Source organism: Pimephales promelas, chromosome 19 (genome assembly GCF_988280905.1).
Source record: "Pimephales promelas chromosome 19, fPimPro1.hap1.1, whole genome shotgun sequence".
Lineage (NCBI taxonomy): Eukaryota > Metazoa > Chordata > Actinopteri > Cypriniformes > Leuciscidae > Pimephales > Pimephales promelas.
The window spans coordinates 11,838,916-11,852,726 of NC_142787.1; the positions used below are offsets into that span (position 1 = coordinate 11,838,916).

The 13,811-nt window shown below is 41.1% G+C and overlaps 1 protein-coding gene across 1 annotated transcript; it reads right to left on the reverse strand.

The window, feature by feature from the left end:
• Positions 1 to 3,189: 3,189 nt before the first annotated feature.
• LOC120479991 (uncharacterized) lies at positions 3,190 to 13,729 on the reverse strand. The gene is made up of 2 exons (XM_089124062.1): positions 13,446 to 13,729; positions 3,190 to 5,311 (listed from the first exon to the last, which is right to left on the reverse strand). The coding sequence occupies exons 1-2, from the start codon at positions 13,498 to 13,500 to the stop codon at positions 4,704 to 4,706; spliced, it is 663 nt and encodes a 220-aa protein (XP_088980188.1). The 5' UTR covers positions 13,501 to 13,729; the 3' UTR covers positions 3,190 to 4,703.
• Positions 13,730 to 13,811: the final 82 nt, after the last annotated feature.

The window sequence follows — 13,811 nt, forward strand, 5'->3', positions numbered from 1 at the left end:
TGCAAGCTGATATACAAATCTTTTAAATTCTTGTCCATTCACAATCAAACTTCTAGCATTCCATTGTAAAATTTTCATATTTTATTTTTACCTCTTTGACTTCCTGAACAATTAATGACTTCTGCAAAAAAGCTACAAAATTAATTTTGTTTATCACAAGTATGTTTCCGTCCTCAAGACACTTATGACTACAAGTATCTTTAGACTGGGTTATGTTATTTTCAATCAAATCTCCATTAGTCACTTGAACTTGCTTGACTGCTTGAGCATATGATATATTCTGTACAGTTTTGATTCTCATTGCTTCTGTAGCTTGTTTTTGGGCTTTACAACCAAGAAACGCTGCACCGTGTGGTCCTCCACAATTACAACATTTGGGTTTAACACCCTCTCCACATTGCCCGTAATCATGTTCTCCGCCACATTTGCAGCATCTTTTTTTCCCTTTACAAACTGTTGCCACATGCCCCAAACGTTGGCAACTAAAACATCTCAATGCTGGTCTCACAAATGGTCTGACAGTATAGGACATATATCCTATCTTAAAGGGTTAGTTCACCCAAAAATGAAAATTAAGTCATTAATTACTCACCCCCATGCTGTTCCAACCCCGTAAGACCTTCGTTCATCTTCGGAACACAAATAAAGATATTTTTGATTGAATCTGAGAGCTGGATCAGTCCTACATAGGATGCCTAAGGGACTGGCTCTTGACGGCCCATAAAGTCATTAAAGAAAAGGTTTAAATATGCCATATGCCTACAGCGGCTCAATTATAAGTTTATCAAGCGACGAGAATACTTTTTGTGCGAAAAAAACATAAATAACGACTTAATTCGACTATTCTATTACTTCCTTATGGGCGCATGCGCGAGAACTGAGATGAGGACGTTCTTCTCCTTCGACTACTTTTTGTTACGGGCTGCTCCGCTTAGGAGTATTACCGCCCCCTACCGTATAAGATGATGTGCTGATATAGCTGGAAGCGCAAAACTTTCTGTTTACAAGCAGAGGAAGATGCGCGCTGTACATACGCTTTTCAATTAGCGTATTTTCCGCACTACAAGGTGCACTTAAAAGCCTTTAATCTTCTCAAAAAACGACAGTGTTCCTTATAATCCGGAGCGCCTTATATATGGATCATCATTTTAAATGTTAGGTGGCGGTAAAACTTCTAAGTTGAGCAGCCGGTAACAAGAAGTAGTCGAAGGAGAAGAACGTCCTCGTCTCAGTTCTCGCGCACAAATTTGTGGTTTTTCTTTTTTTAAAAGTCTTATTTTTCATAAATGTCACCTTCATTGTAAGCCGCGCTCTCCTCTGTCATTTGAGCGTGCAGTTGACTTCCTGAGTCTATGAAACCACTCCCTCAGAAACAGGCAGTGGGCTCAGATTGGTTAGTTTGGGCCGGTGTGTGGTGATTGGCTAAACTGTAGCTCACGTTGTCCGGAAAATTTACGCCCATTATCGCGTTTATCGTAGACACGAAATAGCATAATTAAGTGGCTATAAAGCCAGTGCTGGCATTTGATAAAACTAAAACATTATGTCTGAAATTATACATGCAAATACATTTAAAACGATGAAGTCTTAGCCTACTTACAGGTTGTGGCCCAACAACTGCTGCCTCTGGTTCTAAAGTTGGAACTGCTTCATGTTTTAGTAACAGTTTCTTGTTGAATCCGGCATTGAATTTGTGGAGATTCTGGAAGGTGTCTTCCGTAAAATGCGCAGCACAGAGAGCTAGATTGCGATCGTCATTTTCAGGAACATATTCAAACATAAATTGTATCCATTGTTGATGAACTACAGCGTCCGTGGGAAACCCGAACACAGAAGACCTGACAGCTGGTGAACACAACACACTTTCGACGAGCCGCAGAAATATGGCCATCCCCTTTCTTGCATATTCCAGAGGGAGGGTTGATGCAAATGTGTGGGTTAGTGACGTCTAAAACCCAGCTGTAGTCCCAATCGAGTCGTTTTTGTAGGCAATATACTTCCTGATTTTAAAAAGACGATATCTCTGCTTACATTGAACTTTCAATGTGGCAACTTTGCAGATACTATTCATGCAACAACGGCAACATTACACACTATTTAAAATGAAAATTTAAAATGTTTATTTTCAAATGGGTTGACTTACAGGGCTGTTTTCAGGAGAAGTGCCATTTGTTCACAGTTAAATATTACAGGGCTACATATCAGAAACTAATATTAACCCTAACTGGCACATATCATCACAACACAAAAAAGTATTCACAGTTCAATATTTGTGTGCTTTGTGCAAAGAAATGTGTTTGCATAATAAAACCAAAAATATATTGATAAAGCTGTAAGAAAAATTAACTTCTTTTATGATAATCATATTTTAGGAGATCCATTACATATTATATAATAACAACCATTATTTTGAAAGTCTTTTGTCTTGTCTTCTCTATTGTGACGTATATCCCAGTGAAAAGCTTCTGGAACAAGAACAAATGTAAGGGAGAACAGATGTACAAGAGGAATGTAGAAGAGATGAGCAGCAAGTGGGGGAAGCTATTTTGATTAAAGTAACATTTAATTCATTTTTAAGGAATAATTAAGGAATAATGTGCACAGATAAATATAATAAATACTACATTATTCCTCAAAAATAACTCAATGGTGACTTTAAAATGTGGAAATGGTGGAATGTAATGGGGCTGAACAAAAAGTGCTTTTTCCTTTTTTGAAGTTAAAATAAAGGTAAAATAATTTTTTGTGCAATTACACAACAGAAATCAAGTCAACAGAACACTGCTGGCTGTTTCTGACATTTCCAAATTGTAAGGTTGTCCTGTTTTGTGTTGCCATAGATATTTTGAAGCTCCACCCTCATCTAAAATGGGCGCGGGGGGGGGGGGGGGGGACCAGCTCATTTGCATTTAAAGGGTCACACACAAAAAAACGGCGCATTTTTGGCTCACCTCCAAAAAGTGTAATGTTATAAAAATGATCTGTGGGGTATTTTGAGCTAAAATTTCACATACACACTCTGGAGACATCAGAGATCTAGGTCTTATCTAGTGAAACAATCAGTCATTTAAAAAAGAAATACAAAAGTTTAAGTTTTATTAGCACAAATGCTCGCCTTGCTCTGTTCTGTGATGAGCGTTCGTGACCCTCCTGTTCGAACTCGAAATGAACAAATCTTTTTTTGAGTCATTTCATTCATTTCGTTCGTTGAATGAACCAAATGACTCGAAAAACGATGCGTTCATTTTGACAGCACCCAATGAAGTCCATTATATGGAGAAAAATCCTGTAATGTTTTCATCAAAAACCTTAATTTCTTTTCGACTGAAGAAAGACATCTTGGATGACATGGGGGTGAGTGAATTATCAGCAAAGGTTTTTTTTTAAAGTGAACTACTCGTTTAGATTATGGCATTTACATACCCCAACATACCCCATGCTAGTAACGGGTTGGACCCCCTTTTGCCTTCAGAACTGCCTCAATTCTTCGTGGCATAGATTCAACAAGGTGCTGGAAGCATTCCTCAGGGAGTTTGGTCCATATTGACATGATGGCATCACACAGTTGCCGCAGATTTGTCGGCTGCACATCCATGATGCGAATCTCCCGTTCCACCACATCCCAAAGATGCTCTATTGGATTGAGATCTGGTGACTGTGGAGGCCATTTGAGTACAGCGAACTCATTGTCATGTTCAAGAAACCAGTCTGAGATGATTCCAGCTTTATGACATGGCGCATTATCCTGCTGAAAGTAGCCATCAGAAGTTGGGTACATTGTGGTCATAAAGGGATGGACATGGTCAGCAACAATACTCAGGTAGGCTGTGGCGTTGCAACGATGCTCAATTGGTACCAAGGGGCCCAAAGAGTGCCAAGAAAATATTCCCCACACCATGACACCACCACCACCACCAGCCTGAACCGTTGATACAAGGCAGGATGGATCCATGCTTTCATGTTGTAGACGCCAAATTCTGACCCTACCATCCGAATGTCGCAGCAGAAATCGAGACTTATCAGACCAGGCAACGTTTTTCCAATCTTCTATTGTCCAATTTCGATGAGCTTGTGCAAATTGTAGCCTCAGTTTCCTGTTCTCAGCTGAAAGGAGTGGCACCCGGTGTGGTCTTCTGCTGCTGTAGCCCATCTGCCTCAAAGTTCGACGTACTGTGCGTTCAGAGATGCTCTTCTGCCCACCTTGGTTGTAACGGGTGGTTATTTGAGTCACTGTTGCCTTTCTATCAGCTCGAGCCAGTCTGGCCATTCTCCTCTGACCTCTGGCATCAACAAGGCATTTCCGCCCACAGAACTGCCGCTCACTGGATGTTTTTTCTTTTTCGGACCATTCTCTGTAAACCCTAGAGATGGTTGTGCGTGAAAATCCCAGTAGATTAGCAGTTTCTGAAATACTCAGACCAGCCCTTCTGGCACCAACAATCATGCCACGTTCAAAGTCACTCAAATCACCTTTCTTCCCCATACTGATGCTCAGTTTGAACTGCAGGAGATTGTCTTGACCATGTCTACATGCCTAAATGCACTGAGTTGCCGCCATGTGATTGGCTGCTTAGAAATTAAGTGTTAACGAGCAGTTGGACAGGTGTACCTAATAAAGTGGCCGGTGAGTGTATGTTCATCCATGCTGTAATACACACACGCATACAGAGTGATCTTGAGGGATTTGTTCAGATCTCGCTTCATCAGTTTTCATCCTCATCTGGACAATGTTTCTTCATATGAGTGGGCAGATTCCTGGACGTGCTGAAACTCGTCCCACAGAGCGAGCAAAAGTACGGTTTCTCTCCCGTGTGGACCCTCAGGGGTTGTTTCAGGTGTCCGGACTGCGAGAAGCTCTTCCCGCAGTGTGAGCACGTGTGCGGCTTCTCTCCGGTGTGAATCCTCTGGTGTCTCTTCAATGTGTCGGAGGAGTGGAAGGCGTTCCCGCACTCGAAGCACATGTGAGGTCTCGCTCCGCTGTGTGTTTTCTGGTGCTTTTTCAAACAGTCCAGCTGAGAAAAACCCTTTCCACAGAGAACACACGAGTGTGGCTTCGAGTCGGCGTGGATCAGCATGTGTCTCTTCAGGTGCGAGGGCAGGATGAACGTCTTCCCGCACTCTTCACAGTGAAACGCTCGGACTCCCGAGTGAGAGCGCTGGTGTTTTCTGAGTCCGTCTGCTAGTGTGAAGCTCTTCCCACACTGAGGACACGAGAAGGGCTTCTCTCCACTGTTCTGTGAGCGGCTTGAAGATTTTTCTCCGGTTGTGAAATGATTAGGTGAAACCTCCAGTTCAATGACTTCCAACAGATCTGAAATGACATGATGAAACAAAATAAAGAGTCATACAAAGAGAAATTAGATTTATGAAACATTGTCCATAAACCAAGATGATGAAAACTGATGCAGTGAGAGCTGAAAAATGACTATATTGCATTGAAATCACACATGTATTTTATTTTGCAATACTGTATCGATTTTCAGAAATGCAATATTGAAAAAATAATCCCAATATATCGCCTTATGGACAGTATCGAAATATATTGCAATATATTGAATCGTGACCCATGTATCGCGATACGTATCGTATCGGCAGATTCTTGCCAATACACAGCCCTACTATCTATCTGGCCATCTATCTATCTATCTATCTATCTATCTATCTATCTATCTATCTATCTATCTATCTATCTATCTATCTATCTATCTATCTATCTGGCCATCTATCTATCTATCTATCTATCTATTTATCTATCTGGTCATCTATCTATCTATCTATCTATCTATCTAATATCAGGCATTATTATTGTTAATTGTGTCATTATTATTTATTTACTCATTGTGTCAATTTACTCATTATTATTTACTCATTGTGTCAGTTTATTTTTATCTCTTACCTTGTGTTGTTGGATATTTTATAGCTCTTAAGATATTTTGTATCTGCTGAAATGCATTAATGTTTGTGGTCTGAAAGTTCTTCAACAATCCTCAGTGATTATAATGGCAATCTTTGCTTGGCTGTACCTTTAGCCCTATATTCAATTTCATTTCTTTGCCATCATGCACAGGTAGGAGTGAAGTTTCTACGCAGACACACAAGATTTTCCATTATAATTGCAGTTGAGATTTGTGGTTTATTGAAGTAAATGTACATCAAAGATGAACATACCAGTTGTTTTCTTGTCTTGTTTCCAGTTGTGAGTTGTGTGTTCTAGGTTCTAATCCGTGGTCTGGTGAGAACTGTTTGTGCTCCCTCTACCTGTGCCTCCCGTTTCCTGTCACCTTAGCCCATTTAAATACAACCATGTGCATCTAATTACTGCCACCTAGTGTCTAAATACTAATATAAATATATCCAAACAAAAACTATCATGCAAACAATAAACATAAATGGCTCCTACACACCGGCCCCTAATTGTTTTATAACAAATAACAATTACCAAAAATAATGAAAGGAGCAATGTAGATTACACTCTTTTCAAATAGTAATTTTTAGGCCAGAGGTTCCAGTCCATGGCACCTGATGAGATCTGGTCATTGCCACCAGTTCTTGTCAAATCTCAGTCTCTTTAATCAGACATATCTTTGTTATTGGTCTTTCCAATATGTTGTTTTTTGTCTGAAGTCGAACGATACGCACAAGACCTTGTGCATCTGCTTTCGTTTCCAGTATTCTGCCCATTAACCAGGAGCCTCGTGGCGCAGTGGAGTCAACCACCACAACTATGTCACCTGGAGCAAAGTTCCTTTTAACCTTTGACCATCTCTGTCGTTCTTGTATTAAAGGTAAGTACTCCTGTGTCCACCTTTTCCAGAAGAGGTCTGCCATGTATTGCACTTGTCTCCATCTGCGCCTTAGGTATAAGTCCTCTCTTACGAACAGTCCAGGCGGTAGTATTGGCTTGGTTTTCAACAGAAGAAGGTGGTTTGGGGTGAGTGCTTCCAGGTCCATTGGGTCATCAGAAAGCTTTGTAATGGGTCTATCATTTAAAATTGCTTCAATTTCACAAAACAATGTTTGCAGTCCTTCATCATCCAGAACTTGTTGGTTAAGAACAGAGTGCAGCACATTTCGAACAATGCGGATCAAACGCTCCCATACGCCACCATGATGAGATCCTGCTGGGGGGTTGAAGTACCATTTTATTCCCTTCTGAAGCATAGCAGTCTGGATTTTGTCCTGATTCAAAGCATTGAGTGCTTCTCTCAGTTCTCTTTCAGCTCCAATAAAATTTGTGCCATTGTCTGATCTTAAAGACAACACTTGACCTCGTCGACAAATAAATCTTCGTAATGCGTGGATGCAGGAGTCTGTGTCAAGAGAATATGCAACCTCAAGGTGTACTGCCCTGCTTGCCATGCAGGTGAAGATTACGCCATATCTTTTAACAAGACTTCGTCCTCTCTTGATCTCTATTGGACCAAAGTAGTCTACTCCTACATCTGTAAATGGAGGCTTGTCTGGTTGAATCCTTTCCAGGGGTAAGTCTGCCATTTTCTGTTCACCAACTCTTCCCCGTTGTCGTTTACATACAACACAGTCTGCTATGATCCTTCTTGCTGCCGAGTTAGCTTTGATAATCCAGTATTTTTTACGGAGTCGAGACAGCATGTGATTTCTTCCTCCGTGTCCAAGTTGTTCATGGATATGTCGAAGCAATAGTGTGGATATGTGTAAGTCTTTCGAGAGGATAACTGGATGCTTGACCTCTTCAGGCATCGCTAGTCTACTCAGACGACCTCCTACTCTCAGAAGTCCATCGTCCAACACTGGATCCAGTTTGTACAGATGACTGCTTCTTTTAACACCATTTTTACCAGCCTCTAGTGTAGATAGTTCTTCTTCAAAGCTTTGTCTTTGACTGAAAGAGATGACTGCACGTTCTGCTTGCATTAGATCCTCAGGATTTAAACACTGTCTTTGGAGTGTTGCCTTAAAAACTTGCATCTCCTTTAATTGGCTGGACTCATCTTTCAAGGTACCTGCAGCAGTCTGAATCTCCTTTCTTTTTCTAGTCAGCAGCAAGATAGTTGTTTTTACTTTAAGTAGCCAAGCTACAGCTGTCATCAGACTTCTCCATGAAGAGAAATAACTTATCAGAGAGCTGGTGGGGTTTAACTGATCTTTCACAATGAGGTTGCTTGTGATTTCTTGCTTGACTTCCGGATCATTGGTAGAGATTGCAGTTTCTAAATAAGGTTTCCGCCATTCTTTGTCTGGTTGACAGAGAAACTCTGGTCCCTTGGTCCACCTCTTGCAGCTTAAGAAGCGGTTTGCTGTTAGCCCCCTAGAAGCTTCATCTGCCGGATTTTCCTTTGTGCTAACATATCTCCATTGTGACACATCAGTAGCATCCCTTACAAAGGAGATCCTGTTTGCAACAAATGTTCGGAAACGTTTGGTTTCGTTGTTGATATATTTCAGCACTGTAGTGCTATCAGTCCAGAAGATGGATTTGTTCAGTTGAAGTTGTAATTCCTTCCGAAGTATTATGTCAACTTTGACGGCTAGAACTGCGGCTGTGAGCTCCAATCTGGGAATCGTTACTTGCTTTAATGGTGATACTCTTGCCTTCCCTATCATGAAAGCAACATGCACCTCTTTGTCATGGTTTTCCAGCCTAAGATATGAAACCGTACCGTATCCACTCTCGCTGGCGTCGGAAAAGTGGTGCAGCTGTGCATTTCTGATTTGACCAAAACCTTCAGGTTTAATGCAACGGTCCACTTTAAACTCTGTCATCTTGTTCAGCTCTGACAGCCATCCTGTCCACTGTTGAGAAACAGCTTGAGGTATGTTTTCGTCCCATCCAAGGTTTTTTTTACAGAGTTCCTGCATAATCAGTTTGGCTGGCAGAATAAATGGTGCTAGAAATCCTAAAGGGTCGTATATGGAGCCAACCACAGACAAGATGCCGCGTCTGGTGTATGCTCGTGGCTGTGCAGTAATTCTGAACATGAACACATCTGTTTCAACGCACCAGTGCAATCCTAGTGCTCTTTCCATCGGCAGGTTGTCCCTGTCCAAGTCCAACTCTTTTATTTCTTTGGTTCGGTTTTCTTGTGGAATGGATGTCAATACTTTACGGCTGTTGCTGATCCACTTTGACAATGTGAATCCTCCCTTCTGGCAAAGAGCAGTCAGGTCTCTCACCATAACAACAGATTCCTGTTCTGTGGACATGGATTTCAAACAATCATCAACGTAAAAGTTGTTCTTTACAGTGTCTATAACCTCTGGTGGAAAGTGAGTTTTGTTGTCTTCAGCTGTCTTTTTTAGTGCAAAGTTTGCACAACTCGGTGAAGACACTGCTCCAAAGAGGTGTACTTTCATCCTGTATTCGATGAGATCCTGCTGCACGTCACCATAAGGCCACCACAGGAATCGAAGATAGTCAACATGTTTTTCTGACACTTTGACTTGGTGAAACATTGCTTTGATGTCAGCCATCAAGGCAACTGGCTCTAGTCTGAATCTGATGAGTACTCCGATGAGTGAGTTGGTAAGATCTGGACCCTGTAGCAGTTGTTCATTGAGCGATGTTCCCTTGAAGCCAGCACCGCAGTCGAAAACCACTCTTAAAGTTCCTTTCCTTGAGTGATACACCCCGTGATGAGGGATATACCAGAGTGCCCCATCCTTACGATTCAGTTGATCTACTGGTACCTTTTCAGCATAGCCATTGTCAATCATTTCCTTAAGAAAAGTTGTATATTCACAGTGAAACATCTCATTTTTACCAAACTTGCGTTTCAGGCTTTGGATGCGCTGCTCTGCAATGCAACGGTTATTTGGCATCCTGGGATTTTCTTGCTTGAAAGGTAAGTCTAGGCAGTAATGACCATCTATGATTTTTGTTGAGTGATTCACAATATCCAAGAATTTTATTTCTTCTCTGGACATTTCCTCTGTTTCCTTGCTGGTTACTTCATTGAAGTCATGATTATATTGTTTAACCAATAGCTCCTCTAGATTCACAACAGACATTCGATTGACAGCAGCAACAGGGCAGCCATTCTCATCCCTGATGTTGTTGTCTCCTCTCAAGGGACCATAGATGACCCACCCCAGTAGGGTCTTCACTGCATATGGTCCATCCCCTTGGCTATTGACCACCTCCCAAGGTTCCAATACCTTAGAAGCATTTGTGCCAATCAGCAGGTCAATGCCAGCGTCTATTTCATGAATCCTGACATCCTTCAAGTAAGGCCATCGAATCAGGTCTTCTTGTTTGGGAATGTTGAGCTTGGAAACAGGCATGGTCTTATGGGTGAATACATTGGAGAGTTGTATGAAATCATTTTTGTCCAGACTTGATATCTCCAAACTTGAGATATGATGACTGGTCACAGGTTTCACTTGGTTCATTGTATGCAGAAGAATACTGGCCTTTTGTCCTGTTACATTCAGTCTTCTCATTAAGCTTTCGGTACAGAAGGTAGATGAACTTCCATGATCCAGAAATGCATACGTTTGCAACACTGTGTTTCCCTTGTGGGTCTTTACTTGTACTGGAACAATAGAGAAGAGACAGGCTTCTTCACCGGCCCCAATATGCCCACATGTAAGAGGTGAGAGAACAGCATTGCTCCCAATTGATCTCCCATCATTCAGTTCCGTTTTCTTTCCCATGTCCTTTTGTTCAATGTGAAGTATTTCAGGATGATTTTTGTTGCACACGTCACAAGTCAAACGACTATTGCAGTCTTTGCTCATGTGTCCTACCTTCAAACATCCAAAACAAACTCCCCTTTTCTTTAAGAAGTCTATTTTTTCCCTGTGTCCTTTTTTCCTGATTTGTGGACATCGCACCAATGTATGACCATCTCTATCACAGAACAAGCAGGAATTTTGGGAATTAGTGGCAGATATATTTTTCATTCCATTTGTTGTCATCTTTTCTTGGTTTGGTGTTTCTACAGGTGTTACAAAAGTAGTTGTAGTTGCAAAACTGCTTCCTCTTGGTCTCAGCTTGTCTCTTGCTTTGACAAAGATGGAGCTTTTGACAGATGTAGTTGTCTTAGCATCCTGGATGTTTCCAAAAAGTGGATCCGACAGTATCTTTACTTGTCTCTCCATGAAGTCTACCAAGTCAGAGAAACTAGCTCGACGACCATTTTGTTCCTGGAGCTGACATGGCCTATTCCTCCACTTATCTCTAAGCTTGTAAGGCAGTTTCAGAAGAATGGTCTTCATACTGGAAGCAACATTCAACTCCTCCATACAAGTAAGCTGTACCATTACATTGCAACAACCTCTCAGGAATAATGAAAACGCTTGCAATGCTTTCACATCCTCTGGCTTGATTGCTGGCCAGGCAAATGCTTTGTCCATGTATGCTGTGGCAATCTTATATTCATTACCAAAATGTTCTTTAAGTAGATCTTTTGCTCTTTTATAACCCTCAGCTGAAGACAAATGTTGGCAGCTGTGGACTAAATCTTTTGGATGGCCTCTGGTGTATTGCTCTAGGAAATGCAGGCAGTCGCTTGGCTCATCTGTCTTTCTCTCCACTCCTCTCTCAAATGCCCTGATAAAAACTTCATATTGCAATGGATCACCGTCATAAACAGGAATGTCTCTTGGTGGTAAAGTAGAAGAGAGATTTTGTTGAGCGAGAAGAGCTGTGATGTCATTTTGCCTCTCAATTATGTGATAGATGTTGTCCTGATTACCATCATTAAATACAGGTTGTTGTATTAGATGATTCATATCCTGAGCTCTGACCGATGGTCCATCAGCTCTTTCCTTTGGTCGAACAACCTGCTGTGAAGAAGATGCAGTTCCCATCCAAACATTGTGTCTTTGTTGCACTTGATCAGGTAAATAGGTCTTTGCATGTGGATTTAATTTGACTGACGTTTTCTGCTGTGCAGTTCCTTTTCTCAAATAGGAGTTCATCCCATCAGATACTCTTGAGCTGTTTCTTGATTCCAGTACATTGATTTTTGCATTGGTTGCTGCCAGTTCAGTCTCTAGTTCTAGTTGTTCCTTTTTTCTTTTCAGTTGCTCTTCCTGTGCCTCAAGGTCATGCTTTTTCTGCAGGGCGGAAACCCGTTCCATGAGAGCAGCCTTTTCTGCCTGAGCTTTTATGCGAGCAGAGGATGTTGAAGATGCACGTGATGAAGAACTGGATTTGTGGCTTGATTTAGGCTTTGACACATTAGAAACACTGTCATCTGGTCCGATGTCATCTGTGTTTACACTTTCAACAATGCTGTGTTTTTTATGCCATCCAACCTCTGAAAACCACACATTTACATCCTGGCTAAAACCATCAAACATGTCCATTTTTTGTTGAAACCAGTGATTTTGTTTTTCAAGTTCATTTTCAGGGAGTGGTAGCTTCACCAATGACTCATGATTTCTTTTAGCTTCATCACAGATGTTGATTAATTCATTCAAGTTAGATTGCACTTCACTTGCATTTTCCTTAGATTTCATGAGCTCTTTCATCTGGGTCATTAACTTCATGGCTTGCTTACATTTCAAGTTTCTTGTTTTCTGACAGTTTTCAATGAACATTTCCAAACCTTTAGCAGTGTGTTTAATAACCCTTTTTTCTTTTTCAGAGGCCAGTGCAACAGCGCCATCTTGTGACCGCACGTCAGACTGGACAATAGACATATTTGCTTCACTTTTACCGTGACCCAGTAAACCACACGCCAATGGCAGAATGTTTTAAACAGCTGATATAGTTGTGACAGTATATGTTTCAGTCAATGAAATGCAATAGTATAACAGCTTCTGGGCGCTGTTTTATAGCTTTTCCAATAAAGCCTAATGTTGCACATACCCTTCCGCCTGTCGCCTGCACGTTGCTCATTCAGAGTGTCCAATCTCCCTCAATTAGCTCTGCACAGGTGGCGTCAATATTTCCTTCATTGGGAATGGCGGCGTCCAGTTTTATGAATGAAAACTTTCGGTTCTTCTGTGAAAACAATCTGTATCCACTTCTAATACTGTTACATGCTCAATTTTCACACATAGAGCAGAGTTCTCACTAATTATAATGGCAATCTTTGCTTGGCTGTACCTTTAGCCCTATATTCAATTTCATTTCTTTGCCATCATGCACAGGTAGGAGTGAAGTTTCTACGCAGACACACAAGATTTTCCATTATAATTGCAGTTGAGATTTGTGGTTTATTGAAGTAAATGTACATCAAAGATGAACATACCAGTTGTTTTCTTGTCTTGTTTCCAGTTGTGAGTTGTGTGTTCTAGGTTCTAATCCGTGGTCTGGTGAGAACTGTTTGTGCTCCCTCTACCTGTGCCTCCCGTTTCCTGTCACCTTAGCCCATTTAAATACAACCATGTGCATCTAATTACTGCCACCTAGTGTCTAAATACTAATATAAATATATCCAAACAAAAACTATCATGCAAACAATAAACATAAATGGCTCCTACAGTGATAGTTAGGAACCAATATAGACACCAACCTATTTGTTTCTCTGGATCATCTTTATTAATTCTGCAGGCTCCTGAATCTCTCATGTTCTCATCCTCCTGAATCTCTCATGTTCTCATCCTCCTGTATCACTCATGTTCTCATCCTCCTCTCCTCTAGCATGTCACGTGGACGCCAGTTGTTTCTCCTTTTGTTTTGTTTTATTCTTCAATTGTACAGTGTGGGAACATCCATGAACATTTACAATCGATATTCAGCGTTACTCTTCTTCTTCTTCTTCTTCTTCTTTGTCTTCTGATTTCTGATGTAATAACTGCGCATTTCTGCCATCTAATGGGCTGGCATGATGTGAAGTGGACTTTCATTTGATGTGATTTTATTAACACGAGAAGTCTCT